The sequence below is a fragment of the Labrus mixtus genome, chromosome 21 (genome assembly GCF_963584025.1).
Source record: "Labrus mixtus chromosome 21, fLabMix1.1, whole genome shotgun sequence".
Lineage (NCBI taxonomy): Eukaryota > Metazoa > Chordata > Actinopteri > Labriformes > Labridae > Labrus > Labrus mixtus.
In genome coordinates this window covers 9547740-9571311 of record NC_083632.1, presented here as the reverse complement: position 1 = coordinate 9571311, position 23572 = coordinate 9547740, and the positions used below count along the sequence as shown (strand labels likewise).

The following is a 23572-nucleotide window of genomic DNA, read 5'->3' as shown; positions in this document are numbered from 1 at the left end:
AGCACACAGTAAATACAGTTAATTTAACAAACTTACCGAATATTTTTGTCCTTGCTGAAAATTTAAGAAAAAAAAAGAATATCACATCTAGATAATAAATAGGAATAAGATACATTGGATAGCTGACAGGTTTAGAGTTCATTCTTTAAATCTTTCTGTTCGACTGCCAACCTGGTGAGATATGTACTTTTAATTATAAACACTTGTATTTATTGGCTCTCCCTTTCTCCTAATGATCATACTTCTCTCACCATCTACACAATTCCGTAACTGTTACATTGCTTAGTCTTCAAAAGAAGTCATTGTCTATGACAAAAAAAAACCTGCCCAAGATAGAATTTGTGACAACTCTGTAAATATTCAAACTTGCTGAAATGAGGAACTTCAGCAGCATTAACTTGAATACTTTCTAGAGTTGATCATAAAAAAAGAGAACGCCTCCCGCTCGTGTCACTCAGCTGGGATAAAAGCTGCGACATAGGATGGCTGTTCTGTAAATAAATACGCAATCAAATATGAGGGCCCGTTCATTGCGGTGACATGCAGAGGCCCAACGACGTCGCAGTGAATGAAGTAAAAGTACATTTGATGTATGGCTAGACAGGTCTCTCTGTGTGGTGGATTTGGTGGAAACTAATCACTGTGACATAACAAGACAACTGCGACAACAATTTGTCTCTGTCAGGTGACTTTGCTCATTTTTAAACAGCAACATGAAGACTCCCACCTCCAGATAATGGCTTGAAATGTGTCATAGGGGTGTCACTTAAAAGCAGATTACTGGAAAGTAATCATGCGAGGAGAGAAGCCGCCTTTCCGCCATGTGAAGCGTGTGTTTTGTGTGCGCGTCTGTATGTCATGTCACCACCAGGATAATACAGGTGCCGTTGTCTGGTGCCAGGGAAAATTGTTTCCTCCCTCTTCCACAAATTCATTATTTAGGAAATGGGAAGAGGAGAAAATTAATGATCAAAGACGTACCAACTCTCTGACTTCTTCAAGCTGTTTGTCGACATTTAGAACCAGCTGTGTCTTCTCCTCTGAAAGGGAAAAAAAACAGCAACATATTGATCAGCCGACAGAGGAACAGCGCTTCATGACAACAACCTAACTCCCCCGCAACGGGGGAAGAGAGGGGGAGAAGGAAAGAAAGAGACTGGGAGAAAACAACACACGAGGACACATTTGAAGATATATTTACACATTCTCTCTACACGATGAGCCAACATTTGATGTCTCTTAGTTATTGGCGTCTATGAGGCCTTTGTAGGTTTCCGTTGAGGAGCAGTGAGACACCTCGTGCCAACTCAAAGGGAAGGGAGGTGTCAGCTTTGCTCACTTGCCAGAAGTATGAGTCCCGCTCAGAATAACTTACGCACCGTTCTGCACCTCACCCCATGGCTGCTCTAACCCATTACCCATTGAAACTCATTACGACTTGCTAGAGTTCCTGAGAGGTGAGTGAACTAGAATACATCCATTTGTATTAAAGGCAGCAACAGCTAAATTTATCTACGTGTAAGTGCTGGTATTTGTTCTGGAATCAGCTCTTTGGCATTAAAAGTTACCTACATGGACTGTAGAGGTGATTAAGAATTAATATATGGTTTTTTAAAAAGGTCATTTTAAACATGATTACATGTAATTGAGCACCACAATTTCAGGAGCATAATCATCATTAAATAACCTACATTAGCAAATCAATCAAATTTTTAACTAAAAGGTTTGGACTTTTTTTTTTCTGAATCACTTTCTTGTGAATTGAAATTGTTGGATTGCTTTTAATAATCGCTAGACACAAAATGAGTCTATGAAATCAGTTAAAGCTCACATGGCAGATGACGTTCATTCTACAGAATTCTGAAAATTTACAAAAATCTGAAACTTTAGAATACAATTAACAGCATACTTGGCATTTTAAGAGTTAAACTAGTTTAGGTGGTAATATATAAAATACACCAGTCAAGCAATATTTGTAGGCGTCAAGTTCACGTCAAATGTCCAAGTACAGTATGCCATGATAGACTGACTCCATGGTCCATATTCATGTTTTAAAGAAGCCTATAGCGTATGTGCTGTGCACTCAACACCTTAGTACGTTAATTAAGCAATAAGTTTCGAAAAACAAAAAGAAGAAGAAACATTTACTATCTTATCCTAGAAAATTATTCAATATGTGTTAGAAGAAATGTCAAACTGCAATTTTGGGACGTCACTGCTAATCAAACCTCACAAAAAAAAGAGCAAAGTGAATCCCTTATAATACTTTTTACTACTTCCAGCTTATGAGTAGTTACTCCTTTTCACACACACACACATGCAGATACACACAAATACATTTGAAGTAGTGTGTGTGTAAGTAGAAACAAAATAAAACTGTAAGGATTTTGGTCAAAATGTGACAGGTTGTAAGAATGTGTTATTCAGCCATTATTTTATTTTAATATTTACATGTTTGCTCAACCTTCTTTGACTTGTCAAATTATCTTTGGTAAAACATGATGTACCGGTGAGTGTCTACATTTCTTCTGCAAAGGCCCCTAACATTGTCAAAATAGTCACTACGTGAGGCTTACTTGCTATTTTCAGCCCAGATCTTCACATCACACCCGATATTTAAATGCAATACAGAAATTGGCCTTGAGTAGGAATATTAGAGATGCAGTTCTTGTTCAAGTCCTTCTTTGCAAGAGTTTTGTAGTCTGTCAAGCCAACACCAGAGGATAATATACACCAGGATGTGACAACTGTCTGCTCAAACAAAAAGACATCAGATGATCCTGAAAAAGATACAACCAAATAAAAAGCACTTAATGTCCTCAAATAGACAGCAAGTGTCAGTAAATCAGTTTATGTGGATATCAGTGGATATCGTCCCATGAGTGTTACACTTCTTGAACAGGAAAGAAGCAACCCCAGATGAAGCAAGATGAATCTCAAATATCTTTCTCAAAAACAAAGATGGTCAGAAACTCTTACTTGTGATCAATTCTGACATCTGTCTTTCTGCCTGTCCGGCCTGCGGCACCTTTCCTGCAAGTCATCCCCCACTTTCTCTCAACCCTATTTCCTTCTCTATCCACTCTAAAAAGCCCCAAAAGAAATCCTAAAAGAAGTATTATTTAAAGAGTCAATTTTGAGTCAATAAAAATCAAGGACCACCTTTACATTTTCAAAGAGGCGTTACTAAAACTTCAAGCTCTGAAGCAAATCACAAGGTTATTAGTTGAGGGGTTGCAGTACAACATAAATAAGCTAAGCCGAGATCTTTATTTCTCAGGCACCATGGGCCTACATTACCTTTTGCCAGTCCTCAAATTCATTTTTAAAACCTGTGTCCAACCCTACCTACACAGTCAACAGCCAGAGGCGATTCACTGAAAGGTGCGATGGTGCTTTCTTGCTCATACTCAGGTTGGAGCTGGGGGGCTGTGAAATATGTATGGATATTTACCAAGACTACAACTGGCTGACAGACGGATGAGGAGTTCTGAACACAATAGAGAGCAAAATACAGAAGAAGAAGAAGAAGCTTGGCAAATATTTTCTCCATATTGGAGTTGAAAATGATTGACAGGCGAGCTCTTTCGCTAACAACTCTAAGGTGGAGGGAAATGACATTCATGTTTCATGGGGAAAAGCCTAACATTTCATCATATTCTTGTTCAAATATTTCCTGAACCTTCCATTCACTTGATTGTTCCATGAATTAAGGTAGTAAAGGACAGCTTTTCCACAGGCCCTGGTCATTATCAGGAATTGTGCACATGTAAAATAGAGAGATTCAACAACAGCTATGACAATGGCTCTTTGTCTGGAGTTATATTAATGTGTTAAATAGAGGGCAGAATCCAGCCACTTCAGGAAGAAGAGCCAGAGGGACTTAAGAAAAAAGAGAAGAAAACCCCTTAATGAGAAGGAAGGGAATTGAAATTCAACTGTAAACTATTCTGTTGGTGGCAGACGACAATGAACAGCTACTTATGGTTGTAATGTGTTTCCTGGCTTTGTACATATTCATATGGGCTTACTGTGACACAGTCAACAGATGGCGAGAGGCAGCAATGTGGAATTACGCCGTGGAATGGGCTGCCATGAAGCTTCAAAGATGCCAATTCCAAACCAGGAAAAAAAATTCAGTCAAGCGAGGTTTTGTGCCCTTTGAAAAACCAATGAGCGGGTCTGAGTCCAGAGGACGAGATAAATGTTCCAAGCACGGGGTTGGATTCAGTTTTTAGCAGTCCAAACTGATAACCAACTACAAGCAGTAGTCAACTAGTTATGGAAAAAACTCAGCAGAATTTACTTAAGTTTATTTCACAATACCAGTCAGAATTAAAAACTGGCTGTAAATGTTGTGGTGATGATAAAACCAGAACATTTGATTGCCATATATGGTTCCCCGGGACAAGAGAGTCACCCGAGAGAGGCTAATTACACATGGCAACCTTTATGGCGTTATAAGTAAGCAGTCTCGTGATGCTGGAAGAAAACAAAGACTGCTCTTCATATTTTACCGTTAAGAGAATAGACACAGAAGTGCCAACAAATTTAACAAAATGTGTGTCCCTTCTTGGACTACACTGAATGCTTTAAATCATCTTTATTGCAGCTTAAAGGCTAACAGCCTTTGTTATTGTATGGTTTCATAAGTCCCCACTTTACTTTCTGTATATGACATTGTTTAGCTTGTTTGCTCGTTTGAAAATACATACGTTGATTTCATCTGTCAATCTAAACTCCAAGAATGAATAATCCAATAAACCAATCATTTTAAAAACGGCGCCAAACTTGAAGTATGATGTAAGTCTGTTTGTTTTTTTGAATAACAATCTGACAACTATTTCAAATCCACTTCAAAGTGTGATATGTATGAACTAACACAATGCAACTCAAATCTGTTTAGGCAGTATGACCATGGGGCACTGGATGGCCTCGTGGTTATGTCACATGCCTGATGTACAGAGGCTACAGTCATCCTCACAGCAGCTCGGTTTGAATCAGATCTCAGCCCTTTTCTGCATGTCTTCCCCCACTCTCTTCTCCAAACCTTTTCTGTCTCTCTTAAGATGTCCTATCCAATGAAGGCAAAAAGGCCCAAAAAATAGTAGTATGACCAAAGCAAAAAACAGTGTTTTGCATTGGGTAAATATGGGCTGGTCCTCACCTTCATGAGAACAAATAGGCTGGTATGCACAACTGCCAAACCTGAAAAGATTTACTGTATGTCTTCCTAAAACAGCTGTATGGTTGTAGAAGGGTCAATGACTCTTTTGTTTGAGAATAAAATTGTAGTGTCCAAGTCATCAACGTAAAAAAAACACAGTGCAGAATTTAGTAAAGGAAACAAATTGGTTAAAGACCAATGCATCAGCTCCACATGGAAAGACAATGCTTGATATGGCAGAGTTAAAATGCACAGTTTGTATTTTGTTATTATGATATTACAATCATCTGCCTAGAGCATGTCATCAACACTTCTCTCTCCCCGTTTTAATATTTTGATCTACAGTGTATTGAGTAAAGAATAAGTCAATAAAAGTCAATATACAATATTAATCCATTGTCATAATTATTGCAATATGAGCATTTGCAGTAAACACGTTGCAAAAGTCAAAAAAAAAAAATATTTTAATTGGTAAAAAAAGTAATTTTATGTAAAGAAGCAACGCTTTCTCATTCAGCCTGTGTACAATTTACCCATTGGATGGAGGCCTGGGTATAAGAGTCATTATTTTACACCATTCTGAAGCAGTCAGATAAATTCCAGATCAAATGGTGCCATGAAGTTGTGACATTTAATTGCTTTTTGGAATTATTTTGGAGTTGGGATGAACGTCTCGCAAACACAGACCTGTGTAAACGTGAAGAACAGTCAGGTAGTCATAGAAAGTGTGAGTTATGGATAATGCACACTCCTTTCACCTAATTTAAGGTTGCTAAGCACTTAAATAAACAACGAGTATCCACCCAATCAAGCAAATGCTAAGCAACCTGACACCAGTCATTTGACTACATAACCTAAAGGGACAATGGAGGCATGCAGAAGAATAAAAGAAAAAGTATTCTATTCAAGCCAATCAAACAGATCGATGTATTAGTGTTCATCAAAAAAACCTGACTTGACTACATGGGTTCTTTCTTTTGAACAGTATTTCTGAAAACAACGGCTAAAATTCAGAGAAAATGAATCACCCATCCCTTCAACTATTTTCTATCAGCATTTATTTACTTTAAATCTTTGATCTTTTTTCTAGCTTCACTTAAGCACATTATGTCGACTTCAGAAAAAAAAACACACAGACAGATTCACGCAAATGGAAAAAAACTCAGTGGGACCAGTAGACCTGATGAGCTACAGTGCTGAAAGACACAACACAAGGCTGACATCCAAATGTCTGATCTGTTGTTATTACTACCCTTTGTTTGATGTACGTGTTTATAAATATATTTTAATAGGAAGGTAATGGATTTTTTTGTAGTTGCTCAAAATACAAAAAGCTAAAAAAAAATATTTATTTTATTAATCAAAATAAGAATATGCGTTCAGTAAACAACTGAATAATCACTGTGATCATGATCATTCTTTTTTATATTTTAAAGTGTTATTATAGTAACTAGAAGAAGTGCTGCTTAAGGCTTGTGTTTTGTCTCTCACGCCACAAACAAATCGTCTTATATATATATATACTGGAAATAGATGTTATTTGGCTTTAAGTTCAGTATTACACTTTTAAAACTAGTAAAACATTGTTAATTATAACCAAGTAACTAGACCAGCCAACAATACATGATGTGTCCTTTTACATGAGAACCCAGAGTGCACTAAAGAGCTTTCGTAACATTTTGTACGTTAAATTACCAGGAGAAATATAGCAAATTAAATAAATAACACAACAAGGGCTGCTGGCTGCGGTTAGCCTTCTTAGCAGAGGAATGCCAGCTAGCTGACACCTAGCTCCGGCTAAACGATTCCAACAACTACATTAAACAGTCTTACCTCCGCTTAGTTTGGGGATTTTGCCAACTTTGTTCGTAATTTCTGCTGTTAATGTTGAAAAGTCCTGTTCATATGCTTCAAAGTCCGAGGACATTTTGACGTTTGAGTTTAAAACAGGTGTCTCTGTGTTTGACAGTTAGCTGAGAATAATAATAACACTGAATGGAGTCTCTTCCTGGAGTTTCAGTTTAATATGTTCGGGAAGGAACTAGACCTTTTTTATTTATTTATTTTTTTTTTTGGTGTGACTTAAAATGGTTAAGATTGGCAGTAGAAAATATAACTTACATTTTTGTTACTAAAAAAAAGCATTAATTAGAATTGTAGTTCTGTGATAGTTAATTTAAAAAAATGCGTACGATTAAAAGTGTCAACAAGGGGTTGAAGTGTTGTAGAGCCTGAGACACCATGAGGAAGGTTCCTGTCTGCACACAGAAGAAAATCAAGGAAAAAAACCAAGGAAGTGGCCAGGTTTGTTATTTAAAGTGACAGCTTTATTCTCCATTCATAAAAACTACGAGTGTACGTGTAAGGAAGAGGATTTGTCACGTCTTTAAGATGCAGCGTTATCCTCTTGAAAAGGTTAATCCAGCCCGAGTCTTGTGAAGCCAGCTAACAGGCTAGCAAACGAGCTAACTTGCTTCTACGTTAACATCAGCTCTTGTGCTCAACCAAAGCAAAACGCGAAGTACTTCATGTACGGTTCTTTTTTAATACAATTTGTCTTGCTGATGTTTTTGCAGGCGTAGTCAAAGTAAAGTTGGATTGTTTCTTTTCCTTCTTAGCGAAAATTAGCTATCTTGTCAGCTAATTAGTCAGGTCTCTGTTGAAGAGATGCTGCAGCTTTGCATCCAGTAAGATTCCTCTCCAAAGGCTATTTAGCTACTTGTTGAAATTTCTAAAAAGTTCCTGATTGACAGTGTAGTATGGCTGTTATGACTAAGATGTGAGTGACAAAAATGTAAAATAGTTAGAAAGAAAATAGTAGGAGAAATTGAATGAATTCTGATGTTAACTCCACCTCATTGATGTAAATGACGTCAGACCAAATATTGGAAATATCACAGCACCATAAACTGTGTTGAGGTTTTTTTTTTCTTAATTTGATTGTTTGTATAATATAATAATATAATAATAATAATAATAATAATAATAATAATAATAAAGTTTATTTTTTAGAGCACTTATGTGCTACAAAGTGCTTTACAGAAAAAAAGAAAAAATCCCAACAAATACACAACAATAAAATCCTATTAAAAGCATGAAAAATACAACAACAAGTGCAGCAATCATCCAGTTAACAGAGAAAAGAGAAACAACCGAGACAAAGACTGGCTAACGTTAACAGTAAAACAAATAAAACGTCCTGGATGAAACAAGGAGAGACGCCGCCTCCCAACTGGAAGGTCGAGGGTTCAATCCCCAGCTGAGCAACATGTCTGATGTGTCCTTGTGCAAGACACTTAACCCCGCATTGCTTTCAGTGGCGGTGTATGAATGGATTAGTGTTGTACTTACTCTCTGATGTACGTCGCTTTGGATAAAAGCGTCTGCTAAGTGAATTGTAGAATGTAGCTAGTCTGTATAGTGTACAAACTAACCACAGTACGTCAAGCGACTGATAGCAATGTTAGTATTTCATTGTTAAAAACTTGCTATGAAATGAAGGATGTCTGATGTTTTGTTCTGATGTCTCCCCTCTCCTGTATCCTAGATGGGGAGGTTGAGTCTGTCACAAGGATAGTGTGCTCCGCAGACTGGTAGGAGAGGATGCTGCTGTTTGCCAGTTCAAGGAACGATGGGATACAGACAGCCCCAGTGACCAAAGACCAAGCCAGTTGCTGGGTTCTCAGAAAAAGAGGAAAAATATGTGCATTGTCTTCTCCGCTGATTTTGCAAGATAGCAGAGGAAGAAAGTAACATATTGACGTTCGTCAAAACAATTCAGGAACTCAACAGCCAAAATACTTCTTCTAACCTTGCTGCGAAAAGATGAACTTTCTGTCAACCTTTGTGACGTTTGAGAACCTCCATGAGGTTAGGAGATTGTGCCACTGGGGACCAGTCATAGCCCTGTCTGTCATAGCTATATGTTCCACCATGGCAATTCTGGACTCCATCATCTGGTACTGGCCGCTAGACACTACAGGTGGTAGCATTAACTTCATCATGCTCCTTAACTGGACTGTCCTCATCCTCTACAACTACTTCAACGCTATGTTTGTTGGACCTGGATACATTCCTCATGGCTGGAAACCAGTAAGAATCCTCAATTGAAATTAGATAAGAGTTAGACAACAACTGATATTGGGTTTTTGAAATCACTAACAACACAGATATTTCCTTTTTAAAAGCACATATTGCAAATGAAGCAGCCAATATAGTGAATTTTGAAATTTGAATCAAAATAAACCTTTTGGACAAAGCAAAGGTATTTTGATTAATAGACAACTTAGATAGTATTGTAGTGGGCTTTGGCAGACATAATATGTGAAACATCAAAGCCCCCAAATCTGTATTCTTTGTTTTGAAGAATAAGAAAAAAATCTCCTATCCCCACATGTACCAATACTGTAATACGCCCATTTCTGCCAGATAATATTAGCCAAAAGACTTGCTTTTATTAGCAAATCATTTATCGTAGGACGTTACATTAGACATTTTGACTCATTTGTCTGTCCTTAAACAGGGGAATCAGCTGGATACCCAATACCTGCAGTACTGCAGAGTGTGCCAAGGATACAAGTCCCCCAGATCCCACCATTGCCGCAAGTGTAACAGGTAACTACCCCGAATTCTGAATTAATCAAATTATGACCTGGAGAAAACAAAAGCGCACTGTGATAGAACTACTATAGACAATCATCAGTCTTCTTCCAGCACATCAAACTTAAACTGGCTTGTGCTTGTATTTGACTTATCCGTGTCATTTTGGCCCTCATCTGTAGAGTACCTGGACAGCATACAACGTGTTGCACAGAGACATTACATACATCACACAATCTAATTATGTGATGTTAAATAGATTAACGTCATATCCCTGTGGCGTTCATCTTTTTTTCCTAAACAAAAAGAGCCAGTGTGACTTGCTGATGAACATGTCACACTATGTCCTCCCTAACGACCAATCAGTTCCCCCAGCACTCCTCTCCTCCTCTGCCTCCCCTCCCTCCAGGTGTGTGATGAAGATGGACCACCACTGCCCTTGGATAAACAACTGCTGCGGCCATCTCAACCACGCCTACTTCACCAGCTTCCTGCTGCTGGCTCCACTGGGCTGCTCGCATGCTGCTTTCATCTTCATTATGACCATGTACACACAGCTGTATGAGAGGGTCAGTAGTCTTTTTGACCTATTGCATCACGCCTGTTACAGCTGCAGCTTTTCTCCAGAAAGTTAACCTCATACAGACGGTGTAATACATGTCAATGTTTTTTCTTTCCCTTTCAATACAGATATCATTTGGCTGGAGCACTGTGAAGATTGACATGAGTGCCGTACGCCAATTCCAGCCCCTCATGCCCTTTAGTATGCCCGCCTTCGCTGCCACACTCTTTGCCTTAGGCCTGGCACTGGGCACCACTATTGCTGTTGGCATGCTTTTCGTCATACAGGTACATTTTTAAAGGGTGTTTTCGGAATTTACACAAGCTGTTTTCAATGAAAAGTTGGAGTTAAAGCTCCAATTTCTGACCGACTGTTAGCTGCTGAATATCATGTGAAAACCTGTCCAGTCAGCAAATAGTGATAGTACTTAATGTTGTGATTGAAGCCTAGTTCAAACTTAGGTGGGTATTTTCTTTTAAACAGAGGCTTTGCTCCTCCGTTTAAAAAAAGAATCCCGTCCACACTAAATTCTCAAAAACATCTTAGTACACATGAAAATACAGAACGCACTGTTACAGCTGCCATGAGCATGTCAAGTCAAAAAACGATGTTCTTGAAATGCCAAAATGTTCTCGCCATTCCTCTGCAATGACCATTTCATTTACAAAGTTGTCCATTCAGTCGCCTCTGCTCGTCAACACAGTGGAAGAGTAACTGTGTACCGGTATATTTGTGTAAGCATGTAAAAAGTCCAGTTAGCAACGTTAACACCAGCACTGGCTTGTTTATGTCTGCCAGTGCACTAATTTCATGTGACCTAAAGTGACAGCGTTGCAAAATGACACCAAATAAAGGAGAAACCTGCGCACAGCATTACATTCCGAGCCCAAAATTCTGTTTTCCCCGTCTACTCATAAACATCTTAAACAGAGTTTCTAAAAATCTTCACCCTGGAAAATTGAACTGAGGTAAAAAATATTTACCTCAGGTGTATCAGATGGTTCTAAACATGCAAGCTTCACCATTTTCATCCTGATCATCGTGCAAAAATCAGACAGAAATTGTGTAAAGACTCAAAGTGAAACAGGAACCCAAGCAAAATAAAAACTAAATAATGACTGTAATACAAGGAAGAATTTCACATGAAGTAAGAAATATCAGCTTTCATAACAAAGTGCTTATTACACATTCATGTGGTCTCTGATGCTCTAATATTGCCCCTTATAAAGGAAAATGTAAGTTGACTAATAATTGAATAATTTGTCCTTTCTAGATGAAAGTCATCCTTCGAAATAAGACCTCGATCGAGTCCTGGATTGAGGAAAAGGTCAGGATGTCTCTTTGTTTCAGAGTCAATTGTTTTTTTGTCGACAATATATATATATATATATATATATATATATATATACATACTGTATATATATTTTTTTTATCTACAAATGACAGACAATGATAACAGGTTTTTCTTTCTGGGTGGTATTGCAGGAAATATATTAAACAACATATTTTATCACTGCATTATCAAAGTTTTTTTGTTTTTTTTGTTAATATCACTTTTAGAGCACCTGCCAGGACAATAGAGCTTGATGATTACAGAAACTTGACACCACCACCACACCCACCTGATCCCATTGACACACATACACACACTTCTCCATGTCTGTTCCCCTAGGCCAAAGACAGAATACAGCACTACCAAACAGGGGAGGCGTTCATCTTCCCGTACGACCTCGCCAGCCGCTGGCAGAACTTCAAGCAAGTTTTCACGTGGTCAGGGGCGCCCAAGGGTGATGGCATTGAATGGCCAGTCCATCCCAAGTGTCACCAACACACCTTAACTGTAGGTTGAGTTTGTTTGTTGAGTTGGGTAATGTGCACTTAGTGCTATTTTAGATCAACACTTCATACTTGGCAACTGTGAAATGTCTTTACATTTCATATGATGACTTTGTAGAGTTAATAAAACAGCAGTGTATGCTTTTGGAAATCTTCTTTGAATAATGACTTTAATTGTCTTGTTCCTCTTTAAACAGATTGAGCAACTGAAGCAGAAAGCTGATAAAAGAGTAAGAAGTGTAAGTATTTCTATTGTGACATCCAATCATCAGTTGTGCCATTTTGTGGAAGGAAAGAAGGTTCATATTAAATCAATGTCACTTGATGCAGACTGTCTGAAAAGTCAGAACTTTAAATGGGTTCAGATTAAGGATGAAGACTACCATTAATGCACACGTGTGTCTTGTCTGAGTTTAAGCCATCGTCAGATCACTAGAATAATCAGATACTTTTGATTGCCTCGGCCAGCAGGTCCAGTACCGGGCGGTGGAGGATTATAATGGAGCCTGCTGCCCTCTGAGCAAAGGTCTCCAAACCTTTTTCAGAACCCCATGCACCGAGGAGCCAAGGATCCCCCTGAAAAAGGGGGACACCATCCTAGCCACCCGGGGAACAAAGTGAGTGAATTAAGGCTGCACAGAAACAACAATCATATATGTTCTTCTGGAAATTTGTCTAATATACTTTTTTCTTCTCTCTCTCCCCCTCTTTAGATGGTGGATGTATGGAGACAAAGCTTTAAGCGAGGAGCAGATAATAGGTGAAATAACAGGTTTTTGCTTTTCTTTGAAATTATTTGAATTCACTTTAAAAAAAAAAAAGTGTAATAGCATTCTTTCTTTCTGTTTTGCTTTTCAGGGGGTGAGCGTATAAGAGGATGGTTTCCCAGGCGATGTGTGGAGAAGTGCCATTATGACACAGCTGCCAGCGATAGCACCAGCGAGAAGAAAGTCAACTAATTTATTTGAACAGGCTTTATGTGGAGCAGGGGAGTTAAACTGAACAACATGTGTCTGTCTGTGTTCATGAACATACATCCACTGAAGATGTCATGCCTGATTCAGGCTCCCCATCCAGAATTCCACAGTTATAATTAAATTATTTACACATTTCAACATAAACCTTTTTTTTTTCTGCTAACATAGTTCTCAAAGTCTAACCGAGGACTGCAGAATTGTGAGAGGGATTCAGTTTGACTCCTCTGAGAAAATGTCAAACCCAGCAAAAGTCTTACTTTCCAAGAAATGCCACCAGGCTTTAATGTGACTTCTTTGTGATTCTATTACTTTTTACTTGAATTTGTTGTTTTGACTGGTGTTGATGTCTGTTTTTTGGCTAATTATGCAATGCCTCTGCCCAGCTTACCCCAGGGCCTCGTCATGCAATTCTTTCTACAGTTCTGGGATAACTCTTAATTCTTTTATTTTTTATTTTTGTAAAAACAAGTTGTTGGCCTCAAATATAAATTGAAAATTAAAAATGTTCTGCTACAGTGATTGTTTGAGTCTGACTTTGTACTTCTCCATTTTCAATAAATGTATTCATTAAAACTCTTAAGACTTGGGGGGGAAAAAAACTTTTTTTAAATTTAATTCATGTTCTGGTTATTACTGACTGGAAACTTGCCTTACTTCTGCATTGTACCATATTGAGTTTATTTAGTTTGGGCAAACATGAAATCATTTCATATATTTCTATTCAATATACCTGAATAATTCCTACATACTATGAAAACTAAGTCCAACAAAGATTTCCAAAAGGACATTGTGTTACATGAAAATTGTTTTGCGTGTTACCTCAGACAGAATCCAAAAAGACAAATTTGAGGTTTCCTAAGACTTCTTTGCTTTGAAAAGGGATTTTTCATCGTATTTAGGTCTTTCAGTCTCTTTGTAAAGTTTTTTTTTTTTACACAGCTCCACTATCTTGGAAGAGGCTTTGGAATTTAGTTTGGAGCCTTAAAAATGCATATATGACCAGGCTCTTAGTTATTTATTAATCCAATTGATTCGTTTTATTGTGCCCAAAATTGTGTTCAATCTCCCTTTTTCCTCTTGTTCCAAACACCAGTACTGTTGTGAAACAGAGCACTACACAATTTATTCATATATGCGTTATCCCTTTTTAAGACTACGTATCCCAGACGTCAACGTTTTTCTATCAACCAATCGGAGCGTGTGTGTCATATGACGTCATTATCCAACCCATTTCATGTGTATGTGACTTCCCACCACCACCAGTGGGTGCTTACCAGATTGAACTGCAGAAGAGCCTCAAACGTTGACGATTATTAGGGAAACCATATTCTCGAGTGATATGTAGACAGTTTACTTTCATCCGTCACGATTCATCCGTTCTTTACGTCGTCTTTGATTTGCTCAACACAGGTAAACTCAAGCTTAAACATTGAAGGTTTCCCCCTCTGCCTGTTTGTCAACATTTGCTCTGTAATTATATGGGGCGCAGCAAATGTTGTGTAAAACAAGATACGGACTATTCCTTTATTTTAGGTTTAAATATATGCTAATAGTCAACGTTTCTTCTGGATTATTATCTTGTTTAGTTACAATCTCTTTGCAAGGTTTTTTTTTTCACATTTCATTTTTGTACAGGCAATGTAATGGTAGTACTAAAAATCTAGATAACTACGACTTTGACTGTTGACAAATTATTTACAGAGCCAGCTGTCAACTAGTGCAAAACTGTCACATTGCTTCATATCCTACCTAAGTATCCTACTGATGTCGTTTCCTTCCTCCTGTTTGCTAGATGGCTTAACACATCCGAGATATAAAAAAAACAAACACTTTCCTGTTGTCATTGCTTAATATCTGAAAGTTCCACTAATAATTGAATCTCTCGGATTAATTGAAGTAATCGCTCAATTAATCCAAGAAAAGAGCCATTCCCTCGTAGGGCAACCAACACCAATGTCACAATGTCAAAATGTTGCCTTGGTGAAATGTAACAGAGAGTAACAACTTCAGCAATGGGAAGGATTTTTAAACAGGAGTGGTATTGTTAAAGCTTGTAATTCAACATAGTCTGGCTACCGTACATACCAAGTAAACAAGAGCAGAGGACCTAGAGACACTGCAGGTATGTTGGTAGTATTACATTTGATTAAAACACTCTCTATTCGATTTATTTTGCATTCATTTATTTTGATTTTTTTGAAAGATATAACAACAAAAAACAAGCAACCCACATAAAAAAAAAACCCACAGACCAAAACAAAAAAAGTGACACACACATCACCAATGACATAACCATGATTTACTTTCAGTTTTTGCAACCAAAATAATGTTTCCATACATCCCCCCCCCCCCCCCATTCATTATATATTTTATTAAATTAAGATATCACCACATTTTCCCTTGCCAACCTGTATCTAAACATCCTCCATCACGTGTTGCCATGGAAACCATCTGTCAAGGAATTCTGCATTTTGCGGTCTTATTTTGAAAGTTATCTTTTCCATTATGTAAATGCCTTTTACAACTAATTTCCAAGACTCGTGGGTTGAGGGGACAGTCCCAAAATATACGAGCAAAGTTAGCAGATTCTTCTCCACAATTCCTCCAACATGAACTTGATTGACTGGGATCTATTTTTGAAAGGATGTAGGGTGTTCTGAAAAATCTGTTCACTGTTTTCCACTGGAATTCTCTCCATATGTTTGCATTAGTGACTTCATGAATTTCTGAGGAAATGCTGACCCATGCCTCTCCACTAATTTCTAATTTCAACTCCCCCTCCCATTTATTTTTTACGTGAAAGTTGTTTTCCTGTTTCATACCTGATAATTCTTTATATAGCCTGGAAACAGGTCTCTTTTGTTTCTTGAATTTTGATCAGGTATTGTTCAATTAGGGAGCCACCTTTCTGCAGGTTGGTCCAGTTAGCCTGTGTAAGCAGAAAACTTCTTATCTGTAGATATCTGAAGAAGTCCGATCTTGGTGGGTTAAAATCGTGACATAATGTTGAAATGTTTTGACTTCGGGGCCTCCCATAAGCTGATGAACAAAGCAGAGGTTAAGGTTCCTCCATGTCTTATATCCAACATCCAGTTTTAAGGGAACAACATCTTTTAGATAAGCAATACTTGATAATGTTGATATCTCCCTAGGAAGACTGAAAGTTCGTTGGACCTCCCTCCATGCAAAAAGAGTTGTTTTTGACCATCTCCCCAGAAATTCTTCCATCGTTTTACTTTCAGAGAATGGAATGTTTGCCAATGGTATTTGAATACATGTGAACTTCTCAATATTAAGCCACCTTGTATCCACACTGTCTGAAATCCAGACGGTCAGAGCTCTTATTTGGCAGACCAACCAATAGTGCCTGAGATGAGGAAGTTCCCACCCTCCTTGTAGTTTGGTCAGCTGTAAAACTTTATATCGGACGCGTGGGCGCCTTCCCAAACCATAGACACTGGTGCATGGTCCGACAGGGTTATATTATGGATTTTGCATTCTAATGCTCTATAAAATTCACTCCCGGCAATAAAGAAATATTCAATCCTAGAGTATGTGGAGTGAGGGTGAGAATAAAATGTATAATCCCTATTCCTTGGATGTAGAGTTCTCCAAATATCCATAAAGCCAAGCTCCTCAAACCACAAACCTAATTCACTGGTAAGCAAGTATTTAATATATCCAGACTAGTTAACATTATTATTAGTATTATTATTATATGTATATATTTTTAAAGTATCCTCCTGTTCACATAAAAGGCCTTTCTTTGGATTGATCTGCAGACACGTTTACTTTTTAAAACCTATGATACTTGTATGGGTATTTGTTTTCATTCTTTCCCTGTAGATTGCAAATCTCTCTGTCAAATACCACAAATTAAATTTTAACAGTTTGCAAAAGACTTACCATCAATACAACTAATTTCCTAATATTACTCATTTCTAGTTTGTAACTGTTGAGACCTTATATGTTAATCAATTTAATAGCCTCCCAGTCTTTTTTGCTCATATTGTGTGTTTGGATAACCTGCTGCTGTAACGCCACAATTTCCCAGTTTGGGATCAATAAAGTAATTCTATTCTATTCTTTGAGCTGATATAGTTTTCTGATTGTTGGATGTTATGCATTAAGAATCTAGAAGTGTTGCAAAACAGACATTCCCACAACGGCTTGTGTGTGGTCAGCATTGTAATTTGGCCGAAATATAATTGCGAGCTAAATATTTTAACATCACATTTCTGCTGCAATTTTTGACTTCATGTGTTTTTCCCTTCCCCTGTTTACCCATCCCCATCCCCAAACACAAACCCCACAGATTCCTGTGACGACTGTGATTCCCTGTGATATCTGCCAGTAACATGTCCATGTTCAGCACGGGCATCCTGGTGCTGACATCTCCTCTTCACATCCTCCCCTTACGCATCGCGCCAGTCCTCAGCTCAGCTGCCGAGCGCGTGGAGCGCACGCTATATGTCCACCTCCAACCCGGGCTGAACCTGGGAAGTGGGAGCCAGCCCCGTCCAGTTTTCATTCCACCGGTAGTGGATCTGTCTACGCTTATCTCGCGCCTTTACAGCAATGCAGCTGATGTTTGCGGCCACCTGGATGTCCGTGTTTTGCTGACCAATGTCCGCAGCCAGTCGACTGCCAGCGGTGGGACCACGATACAGACCTCCCCGTTCCCCACGCCACAGTCTCTGTCGCACTCGCCAGAGGTGGTGCTAACGGACTTTGCGCTGCAGGATCCGGGTCAGTCACATCAGGTTACGCAGTGTCTGCAGAGGTATACAGGCCGATGCTACGTCTGCAGCCCCAGCCTGCGCTCAGTGCTGCTTCACCAACAGCCAGTGAGTCTGCAGGATGAAGAGGAAGGCGTGAAGGAGAAGGCAGAACCCATGGAGACCTACAGCGACGTGGTGGTAGGGGGGACATTTGACCGGCTCCATGGGGCCCACAAGACACTACTTAACATCTCATGCCTGCTAGCCGACAAACGGTTCCTTATCGGTGTGTGTGACCAAGCTATGCTGAAAAGTATGTTTGTATTTGCATTTAGCGGTGTTTAGCACGTCACTTCTCTGAGGTCAATCGTCTCACATTTCCATTTCGATCTCTCTGACGACCTTTCCCTCTGGCTTTAGGAAAAGTTCTAAAAGAGCTGGTCCAGCCCTACGCTCTGCGGGTAGAGAAACTGCGGGAGTTCCTGCAGGACATCAGACCCTCTCTGGAGGTGGAGATTGTGCCCCTTGACGACCCCTATGGAGTCTCCGTGGTCGACCCGTTGCTGCAGTGCATTGTGGTTAGCGAGGAGACCAGAAAGGGAGGCGAGGCTGTCAACAAGAAACGCATAGAAAATGTAAATCTGGATAACAATCTGTATTACTTTTTCCTCTTCCTAATTCATTAAACACATTAAACACAGGACAGGGGACAAAGTTAAGTGCACTCCTGTATATCAGTTTATGGTGTTTTCTTAAGCTAGTTCCATTGCAGCCATTTTTTTTTTTTTTTTTTTTTGAGGAATTATTATTATTTATAGCCCTGGTTCAGTTTGAATACATGTCGTCTTATTGTAAGTTTTCGGCACCTATGTCAATAGAGGATAATCCTATTTGATTACGATCTCAATCTCTAATGCGCTTTAATAGCTAATACTGAAACCACGTTTTATTCTGAAGGATTACAGTTTTTCCATTACTTGCTTACTAAATGAGAGGAAACTGATTTCTGTTGCCCATTTTAATCTATAATCTTTTCTAGCAATTGGGAACCTTAGCCTGGCCTGACTTTGGATTTTTTTCTTTTATTTGTGTGTTTTGTCTGCCTCCTAAACCAGGGCCTTCCAGCTCTCGTACTCCATGAGATCCAGCTGCTTAAAGATGCCCACCACACTGAGACAGAGGAGGAGAAGATCAGCTCCTCTAGTCTACGCTCTCGTCTTCTGGGAACCCTTCTCGCACCGCCTCAAGTAAGGCCTAGTTTGAACTGATTGAACATTTTGATAAGGGATTCCAATGCAGCTGTTATCATGTGTCTTTCTTTTTCTATCGGGGGCTTATTAAAAAAGGGTCTGATGCCTTTTAAGGGGGGGTTATCATTGATGATCTTAAGGCGCACAGAGAATATTATAATCACACTGCTTGAATAAGGTGTAATCCTAAAAAGAAAGATCAGGTTAAGATTAACTTTATTGATCCCCACAAGGGGAAATTCGGTTTTTACACTCTGTTTATCATGCAACACACACAGGCTGAAATATATACACATGCACAAACAAGATCCTATGGACATGCTCTAATGGAGAGTCAAGTGATCTGGCACCTCTCCAGCTACCAGAACAAACTTCCATATTTGGTCCGCACCGGGACTTGAACCGGCGACTCTCCGGTTCCCAACCCAAGTCCCTACACACACACTACACTTGTATTTGCTCTTAATGTTAATCTTAATTCCTGTTAAATGGAATTCTTTGTCTAATGTTGACAAGGTTCCGCACAGCCTCAAGTCACAAAAAGTTATTGTCAAATTTGCTCTAAAGTGCATTCCATTGGAATTCATTCACTGAAGCAAAACATTTAATTTCTGCAGCACCATTTGAATAAAGGAGAAAGAGTGTTTCAAAGAACAAATGGCAGCTGAGCATTAGCTAACAAAGGTCAGACTTTAATGTCTAACTGTTCTAGTAGAAGCCGTCTTATTCAGAAAAACAGCTTGTCCTTCCAGCAAGTGTCAAAGTACAGTTCCTCTGTTACAGCTACACACCACCTTCTGTGTGAAAATAGGTGTATGAATGTGTTTCAGAATCAGACTCAGAAATACTTTTATTAATCCCAGGGGGGAATTCGGTTTGATGGGAGTGTGGCTGGAAAATGGACCTGACTTGAGAACACTAAGTTCGCACTTTGCATGTTCCTGCAGATATGAACCATTTTACTATCAGAGAGCGCTCCTGCAGCAAGGGGTGCGGATAATATTCAAGCAAGTCTGACTGGTTTATGAAGCTGTTTGTGTCACCTGAAACTGCAAATTAAAGCACATTTTATCACACACGGCCTTAACCCATGATGAGGCTGTGACGTTTGGCTTGTTATTTCACGCATTTGTATCTCCTGCATTTCTGCACTAGGACACATCCCATCTCCCTCCCCTTCCATATGTGATCGGCCTGACCGGGGGCAGCGGCAGTGGGAAGAGCTCCATTGCCAAGCGGCTGGAAACACTGGGTGCCGTCCGGATAGACTGCGACAAGCTGGGCCATGAGGTGTACCAGCCTGGCACTGCAGCTTATCACAGAGTGCTCGAAGAATTTGGGTCAGGTGAGGAAACACTTTGCATTGAAGTCACGTTGTGATTGGAAATGGTAGGATGGGGGTAGAGAGGGGTCATCCATACGTAGCCTAGTTTTTTTGGAAAATAAAAAATGCGCTTCTTAGATAAGATGGAGGATAATGACCTTTCATCTTGAAGTATTTAAACATTTAAGAGATTTAAAGGTCAGGAGCATGAGGTCTCTAATTTGATTTGATGATAGTTGACGGGATGTCTGCTGGCTTTTGGCGCAGTGACAGACTAATGGAGCGAGTGAGAGGTCAAAATAACACATTTAAAAGGCCATGAGTGTTACCCATTCCTCTTAAAACCAATCCATCTTACCACTTTTGTGGTTATTTATTTTCCTGTACAGGATTTGTCCATTTTCTACCCTTTAACTTTATTGAAATGTGCGTTTAAACCAGTGGCAACAAATGTTAGAAAAACTTGCACACTATTTTTTTAGACATTTAAAGTTGAGCTCCACTGACTTTTCCTTGAAGACACATTTTAAGAGTAACACATAACCCTGCTATATCTTAATCCGGAGTTTAACATTTTACCATTAAAGCATATGGTGCCCACTTGCATGATTTCCATGTTGTTTTTGTCACTTTTAGATCTACTGAATGACGATAAAACCATCAACAGACGTGCATTAGGAAGAAAGGTTTTTGGAAACCAGGTAATGTGACAAGTTCAAATCTTTCAGCACTTTATGGTTGTTCGTGACATGTGACAGATCACACCCCTCTGTGCGTTGACAATACACCAAAGACGCTGTTTTTCATTCAGGAGCGGTTAAAAGCCCTAACAAACATTGTATGGCCTGAGATCGCACTCCTGGTGAAAGAGAGAATCAGAAACGCAAGAGAGGAAGGTATCGTACGGGCATTTGTTCATCTCCAAATACACACACGATAAAGAAACACTTTGATTGTATGTAATACAATTCTGTGTTCTTTTCAGGTAAGCAGGTTTGTGTGGTGGACGCAGCAGTTTTACTGGAAGCCGGTTGGACAGACATGGTCCACGAGATCTGGGTCACAGTCATCCCCGAGGAGGAGGTCTGTACCTGCAGTCCTTAATTTGACAAACAGGGAGTCACGCAAGCTTGAGTGACTGTTATAATAATAGTGAAGCAGTGTCATGTCCTCACATATCCTTTAAAGAGTGTCAAGAGGTTTTACTGTACACCAGGTACATTATCAGGCTTTGTAAGTGGCAAAAGGGAGATGGCAGTATCAGTGTTAATTCTTGAAAAAATGTAGTTAAAGGATATAGCACCAAATTATATAGAGTCCCTTTAGAAGTAAATGATGGAAAGGATTGGTGGACAGTCAAGTGGTTATTACAATTGACTGTACATAAGCAAATGCAGAAGTTACTTCACCCTGCATTCTTTCCATTGGCCAGCAGGGGGTAATCTCAGTGGTTGCAAAGTTTCTTGGACTTATCAGCTCAGGAAACATTTTTTGACTTTACATTTTTAAATCTTTTTAGACACAACATCATCTTAGTTTTGTTGATTGTGTTTTCATGAAGAGTAAAATTGTCCATAAATCAGAGACTGCTTGAGAGCATTGGTTCCCAACCTAGGCTCACGTCCACCCTGGACCCCAGTTTGGGTACAATGCCCTTTGTTAAAAATACATTACGCTTTACTCAAAAATAAAAGGTTACTTGGAATTCATGTGGGTCCTGGCGTAGGAGGGGTCGGCTCAGCTTTTTAAGGTTCAAATAAAGGGGGTTGAGAACCACTGCTTTAGGGTATGGCTACCTATGTTTGACTTGTCAATAGCACTGTCAGCCACAATAGAGATGTAGCATTGGGTATCCACCCTCTTTTCCAAATATGGTCACTTCTGGTTTGAAAGAAAACAAGATGTCTATAGCTAAAATAACGGCCTCAACACTTTAAGAAGTGAGTGAGTTCACATCTCAGTTGGTGACAATGGTTATGTCCACTTCCTTTATGTGATCTTTGGCTTGAATAAATAAACACTTACGTTGTTCCCCTCCCCTCTCAGGCTGTGTCGAGGATAACCGAGCGAGATGGTGTTAACACAGACGACGCCCTGCGCCGGCTCCAGAGTCAGTGGTCCAATGCTAAGCAAGTAGAGCACGCCAATGTTGTGCTCAGCACTCTGTGGGAGCCAGAGGTCACTCAGAAACAGGTCAGACACCCATCATGTCATCTGTATTTAGTTTACAGATTGTACTTTTTGTGTCCACTCTGACATTGTCTTTTGTGTCAAAGGTACTGAAAGCTTGGAATCTTCTTCAGAAGAGAATCCAACAGAGACAGGAGGGACAGTAGGAACGTGTGTGTGTGTGTGTGTAAACACATCATGTCAGCTGTAACTGAGGCATACAGAGTAAAACATGTGTCAGGTCCAGGGACGCACATAACAGCGATACACACGAGGAGAAAAATGCCGCCTTGTAAAGAAGTGGGATTGGTTTCAGCAGCACGCTCAACAAGCTCTCTCACTTCTTTGCCCGTGACTCAGTGCCTGATTGACTTTCATCAAGTTTTTAAACTCTAGCTTTATTTAAAGATGATGTATTGAAAGATGTGTGGATGAGAAAAAGGTGAACTATCCCTAACAAAATAATTTGGGCATTTACAAGCTGAAATTCATGTTTGGGATCATAAAGTGTCATATTGTACCGAGAATTGAAGATCAAGATTGCTTTTTTATTAGCATGCATCTAAATAGATACTGTTGTGAATTATAATTTACCAAACAAGGTTTGGTATTTGTAGAAATATCAGCGATCTCTTACAATTTGAATAAGTAAACTGACTAATAAAGAAAAGAATGGACACATACGATTTCATGTCTTGGACTTGTTTATCTGAAAATATAAAAATGCTTACCTTTCTACAATTGAAATTTAACAGAAAGTTCTGTTTATTTCAATGGTTTTCCCAGAACTAGTTGTCAATTTTTTAAAATAATTTCTGAATGAGCTCAGCTGAACAATTAAAAAATGCATGCCTCTGAAAACTAAACTACAAAAATATATTTATGGTGATTTATTTAGTTTCTGACAGGCTTAACTTTGTCTCCACTAACCATGTTCACATTACAATTGCTGCTTTATTGCTTAGCT

At 39.1% G+C, this 23572-nt stretch overlaps 3 protein-coding genes across 7 annotated transcripts in view; 2 read left to right on the top strand and 1 right to left on the bottom strand.

Moving 5' to 3' along the window:
* vti1a (vesicle transport through interaction with t-SNAREs 1A) overlaps positions 1–7170 on the bottom strand; it is a 117993-nt gene extending 110823 nt beyond the window's left edge. For all 4 annotated transcript variants that reach the window (XM_061028967.1, XM_061028965.1, XM_061028968.1 and 1 more), the window contains exons 1-2: positions 7001–7170; positions 982–1040 (exon numbers count right to left, since the gene is read on the bottom strand). In XM_061028967.1, coding sequence (XP_060884950.1) covers positions 982–1040; positions 7001–7094 — 153 coding nt within the window. In that variant the 5' untranslated portion in view covers positions 7095–7170. The remainder of the gene's footprint in view (positions 1–981; positions 1041–7000) is intronic.
* Positions 7171–7331: 161 nt separating this feature from the next.
* Positions 7332–13656, top strand: zdhhc6 (zinc finger DHHC-type palmitoyltransferase 6). 2 transcript variants are annotated; one of them, XM_061027528.1, is made up of 11 exons: positions 7332–7471; positions 8715–9259; positions 9690–9781; positions 10176–10335; positions 10457–10615; positions 11602–11655; positions 12001–12168; positions 12362–12403; positions 12636–12781; positions 12878–12924; positions 13023–13656. In XM_061027528.1, exons 2-11 carry the CDS (start codon positions 8993–8995, stop codon positions 13121–13123), a joined length of 1236 nt encoding a protein of 411 aa, XP_060883511.1. In that variant the 5' UTR covers positions 7332–7471; positions 8715–8992; the 3' UTR covers positions 13124–13656. The 2 variants fall into 2 exon arrangements, with proteins under 2 accessions (XP_060883511.1, XP_060883510.1); XM_061027527.1 differs by having other exon boundaries at positions 12633–12781.
* A 734-nt stretch (positions 13657–14390) lies between these two features.
* Positions 14391–23291, top strand: coasy (CoA synthase). Its single transcript, XM_061029169.1, has 10 exons — positions 14391–14551; positions 17457–18175; positions 18283–18497; positions 18978–19109; positions 20268–20457; positions 21073–21137; positions 21248–21332; positions 21422–21519; positions 22483–22629; positions 22713–23291. Exons 2-10 carry the CDS (start codon positions 17500–17502, stop codon positions 22770–22772), a joined length of 1668 nt encoding a protein of 555 aa, XP_060885152.1. The 5' UTR covers positions 14391–14551; positions 17457–17499; the 3' UTR covers positions 22773–23291.
* The last annotated feature ends 281 nt before the right edge of the window (positions 23292–23572 follow it).

Bases quoted from the DNA above. Each gene is read 5' to 3' on its own strand.
- zdhhc6 (XM_061027527.1), top strand. From the start codon at position 8,993: ATGAACTTTCTGTCAACCTTTGTGACGTTTGAGAACCTCCATGAGGTT. The intron at 10,616-11,601 runs GTACATTTTTAA...TGTCCTTTCTAG, and splicing joins GCATGCTTTTCGTCATACAG to ATGAAAGTCATCCTTCGAAA. The intron at 12,782-12,877 runs GTGAGTGAATTA...CCCCCTCTTTAG, and splicing joins CTAGCCACCCGGGGAACAAA to ATGGTGGATGTATGGAGACA.
- coasy (XM_061029169.1), top strand. From the start codon at position 17,500: ATGTCCATGTTCAGCACGGGCATCCTGGTGCTGACATCTCCTCTTCAC. The intron at 18,176-18,282 runs GTATGTTTGTAT...CTCTGGCTTTAG, and splicing joins TGACCAAGCTATGCTGAAAA to GAAAAGTTCTAAAAGAGCTG. The intron at 22,630-22,712 runs GTCAGACACCCA...TTTGTGTCAAAG, and splicing joins CAGAGGTCACTCAGAAACAG to GTACTGAAAGCTTGGAATCT.